Source organism: Helianthus annuus, chromosome 9, assembly GCF_002127325.2.
Source record: "Helianthus annuus cultivar XRQ/B chromosome 9, HanXRQr2.0-SUNRISE, whole genome shotgun sequence".
In the NCBI taxonomy this organism is placed as follows: Eukaryota; Viridiplantae; Streptophyta; class Magnoliopsida; order Asterales; family Asteraceae; genus Helianthus; species Helianthus annuus.
In genome coordinates this window covers 36,148,906-36,157,775 of record NC_035441.2, presented here as the reverse complement: position 1 = coordinate 36,157,775, position 8,870 = coordinate 36,148,906, and the positions used below count along the sequence as shown (strand labels likewise).

General features: G+C 36.0%; 1 protein-coding gene across 1 annotated transcript in view; it reads left to right on the top strand.

Moving 5' to 3' along the window:
• The first annotated feature begins 5,980 nt into the window (after positions 1 to 5,980).
• Positions 5,981 to 8,870, top strand: part of LOC110874223 ((R)-mandelonitrile lyase 2) — a 68,323-nt gene continuing 65,433 nt past the window's right edge. The window contains exon 1 of the mRNA XM_035976906.1: positions 5,981 to 6,148. Within this exon, the coding sequence (XP_035832799.1) occupies positions 5,981 to 6,148 (168 nt within the window). The remainder of the gene's footprint in view (positions 6,149 to 8,870) is intronic.

Below are 8,870 nucleotides of genomic sequence, written 5' to 3'. Positions count from 1 at the left end.
TTATCACTTCCAAGATGCATCGTATACTTAGACTTATGGGCTTCCTCTAATATACGATGGCGTAGGTTTCTAATTTAGGTATCCATATCCTTTTCTTATGGAATCTCCAAATTCCATCTGTTCCTTGTTCTAATTCCTTAATCATTCCTTTCAATTTCTCAGTACATCCTTGATTACTGATTCTTATGCCTTTCTAATCTGTTCATTTAAATCTATTTGTAGATTTAAATTAAGAGAACGTACTCTTTTTGGCTTTTCATGATACTTTCGACTTAAAGCATCAGCTACTACATTTGCCTTTCCTGCATGATACTGGATATTACAATCATAATCACTAAGTATCTCCATCCAGCATCTTTGTCTCATATTCAGCTCTTTTTGTCCGAAAACATACCTTAAACTCTTATGATCCGTGAAAATGGTGAACTTACTACCGTAAAGGTAATGTCTCCAAATCTTAAGGGCAAATATTATGGCTCCTAATTCCAAATCATGGGTGGAATAATTCTCTTCATGATTCTTAAATTGTCTAGAGGCGTAAGCTATAACCTTTTGGCGTTGCATTAACACACATCCATAACCTAACTTAGAAGCGTCACAATAGACTACAAAGTCTTCAATTCCTTCTGGTAACGCTAGTATGGGTGCATTGGTTAATCTTTGCTTAAGGATTCTAAAAGCTTCTTCTTGTTTTGGTCCCCATTCAAACTTAACAGATTTATAGGTTAGCTTAGTTAAGGGAATGGCTATTCTAGAAAAGTCTCGAATAAATCTTCTATACTAACCGGCCAATCCTAAGAAACTTCTAACCTCAGTTGGTGATTCAGGGGTTTTCCATTTGGTAATCACCTCGATTTTGGTGGGATCCACATGAATTCCTTCATGATTGACTAAATGTCCAAGAAACTGTACCTGTTCTAACCAAAACTCGCACTTCGAAAACTTGGCATAAAGCTTTTCTTTTCTCAATAAACTTAGAAGTGCATGCAGATGCATTGCATGTTCCTCTTTACTCTTAGAGTAAATATGAATATCATCTATAAAGACAATTATGAAGTTATCCAAATATGGCTTACATATTCGGTTCATCATATCCATATATGCGGCTGGGGCATAGGTTAAACCAAATGGCATGACAGTAAATTCATAATGGCCATACCTTGTTCTAAAAGTGGTCTTAGGAATATCCTCTTCCTGTACCTTTAATTGATGATATCCTGAGCGTAAATCGATCTTAGAGAAAAATCGAGCTCCTTGCAATTGATCGAACAAATCATCGATTCTTGGTAATGGATACCGATTCTTAATCGTGACTTTATTCAATTCATGGTAGTCAATGCACATACGCATCGATCCGTCTTTCTTCTTGACGAATAAGATCGACGCTCCCCTTGGCGATGAACTTGGCTGTATGAATCCTTTTTCCAACAATTCGTCTAACTGTTTCTTCAGTTCCTGCATTTCTACGGGTGCCAAACGGTAAGGGGCTTTGGCGATTGGTGCTGTTCCTGGTAATAGGTGGATTCTGAATTCAACTTCCCTGTCTGGCGGTAGTCCTGGTAATTCTTCTGGAAACACATCAGAAAACTGATATACTACTAGAATGTCTTTCAGTTCTTTTCTTTTAGTGTTAATGATTATGGAAATCAAATACACTAATGATCATTTTCTTACTTAACTGGATGTTTTCATCACAGAGATGAATTTTGTGGATCTAGATGGCTTATCTCCTTAATTGTGATCATTTCACCCTTTGGTGAATTTACTTGGATTGACTTTTGATCACATAAAATATTGGCTTTATTGGCTATTAACCAATCCATTCGTAATACAACATCAAATCCGGATAGATTCATTGGATAAAGGTTTGCAATAAACTTTTGATTTAAAAATTATATTCTTGCTTCCTGCAAGATTTCAGAAATCTTAATGGTTTCCCCATTTGCTGTCTCTACTAGACATTCTTGTGGGAGTTTAGTTAATGATTGATTAAGAAGTTTGCAAAATGTAGTATTAATAAAACTTTGGTTCGCACCAGAGTCAAATAATACTTTAGCAAAAACATCATTAACTAAAAACGTACTGGCTATCACGTCCAGAATCATCTTAGCTTCTTCCGCGGTCAGGACAAATGCTCTAGCATTTTTAGTATTCTTGTTGTTCATGGTTGGAGGTAGTTTCGGACAGTTCGGCTTGATGTGACCCTTTTCTCCACAGTAGAAGCACATTCCATTATTAGGTTTCTTCCTACAATCTTCTTCCTTGTGTCCCGGTATCTTGCAGAAATTGTAGTAAGTGGAGCATCTTCCTGAATGCTTCTTCTTACAAGCCTTACAGTAAGGTGCAGAGGTAGAACCTATATTTTTCCCACGATTGGAATTTCCATAACGAAATTCTTGGGTAAGCCTTTGAGCTAGGTTTCTCCTCTGGTCCTCTTCTCGTGTACGAACTAATTCGTTAGTTAAGCTGTTTGCTAGTTCTACAGCTTCTTCTATAGTTTGAGGTCTAGCCGCTTTAACTACATGCCTAATTTCACTGATTAATCCCCATATGTAGCTGGAGATTAATACTGGTTCAGGTGATGCAAGGGTTGGCACTATTCTAGCATATTCAAAGAATAATGTAGTGTAACCCTTACTATCTACTCCAGTCATTCTAAGGTTTAAGAACTTATTTACTATCTGTTCTTTTTCATTAGGAGGGCAGAATTTCCTTTCCACCATGTTCTTAAATTTCTCCCATTCCATATTGTAAACCCTGTCACTTCCCCTAGACTGGAGGATAGTGTTCCACCATTCTAAAGCTGAGTTCTTAAACAGATTGGAGGCAAACATTATCTTATCCTCTTCTGCACACTTGCTTATTTTCAAGACTGCCTCAGTCTTTTCTATCCAGCGTAGAGCTGCAACGGCCCCTTCATTGCCTGAGAATTCCATTGGTTTATAAGACCAAAATTCTTTATAAGAACAACCATTAGACATGGTTCTTCTTCTTTTGGGAATGGGCACTTGAAGTATGGGTCCATTGTTTACGCTATATTCAGGTTCAGTAGGTCGTTTACTGCCATGATTACTTTTATTATTATCCGCTTCCTTAACCGTTTTGATAATATATGGCATTGCGTCTATAATCCCTTGTGCTACTATGTGTTGGTTGGCACTGTTATCCACTTGGTTTCCATTATTATTGTTATTCTGGTTATCATTATTCTAGTTTTCCTGGTTCACTTCGTTGTCCGTCTGGATTTTAAACATTTACCACGTATTAATATAACAAGATAATAATTAATGCAACGATCACACAACACGCATATTGATCAAAATCATCGAACATTGCGACTTTACTCTATTTTATATTATGCATCCATATATATTACAATACAACTAAAAATTGGAATTACAATACTATTAGGCATCCGTAGCGATTGTCTAGATTTTTTTTCAAACATACACACATATTATATATTATTATTTTATTATTATTATTATTATTATTATTATTACTATTACTGGTACGGGTTCATCCAGAACTCCATATTACGCTCGTCATACTTCCAGACGAGTCGTTCTCCTATTTGCCTCATCCTTTCACTACCTTCTAAAGTCTCCTCACCAAAGGTTCGGAGTTCTTGAACATTCTCTGCGCTCATGGGTAGCGCAGGGGTTGGTACTGGGTTTGGAAACTGGGGCATGGGTTCTTGGTAAGGGTAAGGGTTCTCTAGAATTTCCCTAATATATTGGTCGTTATCATAGTAGGGATCTAGAGGGTCCAAGTCTAGGTAGGCAGCTAGGTTTGGCATGGGTTCTTCTTCTGGTATTGGGTAACGTTGCTGGTAATCCCTATGGTCGTCAAACCACGGGTCGTAGTCTGGGTCTAAGGGATTGGGTGTTGGTACTCTAGGTATCTCAGCTGGATCAAAGGCTCGTGCTGGGAATTGGTTTTCTAGGTTGGCTTCAATTTCCATTGGTTGTGTGGGAAACAGTGGTAAGGGCTGGGGTGCTATGAGTTGCTCTAAATTAGGCTCTGCAGCTGTAGTTGCTAAGATATGGAAATTTGCTAGACTCCTACTGAGCATATCCTGAGTGTGAGCATCTGTTTCACTCTTAGCGGCTGCTAAAGCTCGCTATTGTTGCAACTTTTTCATTCTTTTTCTACGTTTATGCGCTCCTTTGCTGAAGCATCCTTTCTTCTTAGGAGGGAATGGCTCTTCAGACTGAGCCTTAAACACGAATATCCCATCTTCGTCGTCAACTAAATACCCTGAGAGGGTAGGCTATGAAGAGGTGCCTTCGTCCATAGGTGAGCTGGACAACTGACGGTAACCGTCTGAAGATCCTTGGTCGCTCATACTTAAACTAACAAATAGTCAAATAACACACAACAATAATATACGAATATGCACGTAACCTCGTAGATTATTTCCTAACAAAATGAATAATATTTTGGTATCAGCAGAACACTTCTGTGGCTGAATCAGTGGCTTAGCTCTGATACCACCTTCAGTCGCAACCCTCGTCCCCTAATTACCTGGGAACGGGTGGCCGCGGACGGTTACAGTGGTATCGGTGTTTATCAGTTTGGCAGCGGAATTTACATCAGGGCCGTAGTTAGGAAATATTTTATTAGAGTACAATACCACGCTTTTATAATATTAAACACATGGGAAAATCCCAAGTTTCAAGTACACACATTTTATAGGGATAAACCCTCTTTTATTTAAATAAAAACATCTCTTTATTAGGTAACTTTTATAGCCACTTTTCCAAGCATTCAGTGCTATCCACCTGGCGTCTATTTGGCTTTCACATTTTGTTACCTGAAACATGTTTAAAAACATTTTGTCAGTGGGAAATACTAGTGAGTGAATCCCAGTTTAATCAAGACAAGTAAAACTGTTTTACAGTATTGAGGGCGGTCACACAATTACATTTGTTTCCATCTACTTTAATTACCACCCACGGTACTGTCAACCCAACTTGTGGTCATGTTACTACTCACAATGTAGTAACAAATTTTGTATACAAAACCCCAACATACCGACGATAATTGTAGAATACAAATACTCAATCACTGATTAATATAGTATAAATTATTTGAGGTTTTGTGAAAATAGTTTGCAAAAAGGAGGATAACTCAAAAAAAGGTTTACACAAAAATAGGATTACTCACAAAAAGGTTTACACAAAAATAGGAATACTCACATTGCTGTCTTAGGGTTTTCCTTAAGGATTTCCGGGTGATTATCTACTAATTACACCAATGCACACGCGTTAGTATAATAACCCAATATTTACATTAATGATACCCTCCCCGAGACGGCATTCCAACGACTACGTCGGGAGAACCACGACAGCCGTTACGGAACCCTAGATCAATCGGGCAGCGTATCTAATACGTAACTGGGGGTTTTGATACTTACAACGAGGTAGAACTTCGTTACTTAGGGGGGTATAATGCCCAGTATTATAATTACTATGCAGAAATTTGAGAGAGAAAGGGAATGTGAACGACGGAAAATGAATGCCAACTGCCCATATTTATAGTTCTGATCGACCAGCTGGTCGCGGCCCGCGACAGCCACGGCTGTCTTTCTCGTGGCCCGCGAGCTAGGTGTGTTGGGCCTAGGTTTGATCAGTCATCCGGTATAGCTGCGACACGCACATGACACGTGGCACGATCTGGTGCGGCCTGGTGTCCAGGCGCCCGCGCCCCGCGACGTAGCCAAGGGTGGCTCTCGCGCCCCGCTAGAGACCATTAAAATTTTTTTTTAATTAATTTTAATAAAAATAAGGGTATTTGGGTCGTTTCTCATATACGGGGTGTATTTTAGGGCGTATAGGGACCTTACAAATATTTTAGGGGTGTCGGAAATATTTTAGGAGGGTTGTTATACTGCCACTACCGATCACCGCCGCTACCCACGTCCACCACCGCCACCTATAATTGCCACCTCCGATCACCGCCGCCACTCACCTCCGCCATGGTTTTCAACCACTACCGTCGCCACCGACCCCCACCACCGCTGTCCACCACTGCCGCTAATACCCACTTTCGCTGCCGCGACCACCGTCGTCACTACCGCCACCCAACTCCGCCGTCACCCACCTATGCCGCTATTACCACCCGCCGCCGCCCACCGTCGCCGCCGGTAAAACTACCACCTATCACCATCCACCATCATCGCCCACCACTGACCACTGCCATCCGATTTTATTCCTTCGTCTTTTCTTGCAACAAAAAGAATGATTCATTCTATTTTCACATGGTAACCAAACAAGACATGGAATGGTAATGATCAATTCCATTACCTCATCTATTCCATTAACTCGTCGATTCCATTCCGCTGTCCATTCCATTACGCATACCAAACATACCCTAAGGTAGCGTTTGGTATGAATGAATGGAAGGTGGAATGGAATGTGTCATTCTGATGGAATGAAAATAAACATGTTTGGTTATCATATGGTAATGGAATGGAGCATTCCAAGGGAGTGTAACTCCTTCCAAATATAACAATTTCTATTCCTTGGTATGTAGGTGTTTTTTTTTCTATTCCTTCAAGGAATGAAAAGAAATATGTTGTTGTTATTATTATTATTATTATTATTATTATTATTATTATTATTATTATTATTATTATTATTATTATTATTATTATTTGTATTTGTATTTATATTTATTAATATTCATACTAATATTAATATATATGAAAAATCTATTATTAATTTTTTATCATTAATATATTATTATTATTATTATTATTATTATTATTATTATTATTATTATTATTATTATTATTATTATTATTATTATTGAGTCAATTATATTTTTGTCACTTTAATACAGTTGTGTTTACTTCATCTTTTTTTTTTTGTTTATCAAGTTGTACAAGGTAATGATTCATTATATTCACATATGAGCAACCAAACATCACAATGGAATGGAATGATCCATTTCATTCCGTTGTCCATTCCATTACCTCGTCCATTCCATTCTCTCATCCATTCCATTACCCCATACCAAACAGACCCTAATATTTTTATTGAATGAGATATTTTACATAGAGATACAATAGGGGTATATATATAAAAACATAACTTGAAGAATAAGCTAATCTATTTTTAGTGTTAATAACCATAATAATAATATAGTTATAACAAAATGTTAGGGGCTGTTTGGTAGCCTCTAAATGATCATTAAGAGGCTACCTCTTAATGGAACCATTAAAAATTTTACCAATGAGAAGGTAGAAAAATGTGACATTCGATAATTTACCATTCAGATGTTACCTCTTAACCATTCAGACTTGAGGTTCCCTCTTATTCATTCAGAAGTTTTAAACCATTAAGAGATAACATCTGAATGGTCATTAAGAGACTACGAAACAACCTCTTAATTTTGTCTGCACTAAAAAAAAAAAGTAAACTCTAATTTGGTAATGCTTATTTATTTTGTTCAGTAACCGTCTAACCATTTATGAAAGATACCACATGTACGTATTTTATTTTAATACCTTCAAACTACATGCCCATTGGCAAACTTCAAAGACTACAGGGTATGGTAATAACTCTAATAACCAACATGATTCTCCACGTGAGTACCATATCATCCATCTTTAATCTATTATTCAAAACCACTACTTTAATGGTGTGGTTATAACACAAACCACTAGTCTTTTATTTATTTTAATTTATCATTATTTAAAAAATAGAAAATGATTTCTTGAAAAATATAAAGAAGAATCATGGTTATCATGGTTTAATCCATGCAAACCATGGTGGATCAAGCAAGTGGATAGTATAGCCTTCCATTCATGTTCATAGGTGACGAAACATGTCTCTAACATTTTATATTTACTTGGAATAATTATGGAGTTGTATTCCACTTCTTCGCTGGATTTTGGTTATTTAATGGATTTGCTATTAAAAAAACCACCCCAACTCACGAGAATGAAATTTAAACGTGATAAATCTGCAATTTGATAAGGTAGTTGACTTTCCTTTACGTAGGTTAAGGGCAAGTACATAGCTTTTATGGATTATATAATGTTAATTTTGTCTGCACGAAAAAAAAAAAAAAAGTGATCTTTATTGATAACGTGTAACGCGTGTGTATATATATAGGAAGACAATAAAGAAAACTCAATTTAATTATGTAAACTTAAGAAATCTTTGTAAAAAACTCATATAATATTTTTATTTTTTTTTAAATAGGAAATGCAATATATATATATATATATATATATATATATATATATGGACATTTTTATAAAAGAAAACAAAAAGAACACCTAGTAGATTTTTTTAAATGTTAAAAATTTCATGTTACATAATATATATGTCCGAAAAAATGTAACATACAAATTTTGAACATTTTTTAAAAAATAAAAGGCGTTATTTTTCATTTTTTTTCATAAAAATCTTCGCGTACATTTATATTACATTCTTTGTTTTTTTAGAAAAAAATAAAAATGTTACATATGGTTTATTAGGGTTTTCTCAACTCACATTGGTTTTCGATTTATCTTTCAACCTATATATATATATATATATATATATATATATATATATATATATATAGGGGACCGCTAAAATGAAAACCACCTCCAGTTGTAAGAACCATGAGAACTTTTTGATCCGGGGCGAGTTGGACCAAAATTTTTTTTCATAAACGTAGATGCGTGTATTATAAACACATTTGTAAAAAAAATTGAAAAAAAAATGTCGTGAGTGTAGTTTTGAGCACTACAAGTTTGTTTTTACGGGTACCGTAAATTTTATTTAAAATTTTCGGTACCCGTAAACACAAACTTGTGGTACTCAAAACTACACACACGACATTTTTTTTTTAATTTTTTTTACAAATGTGTT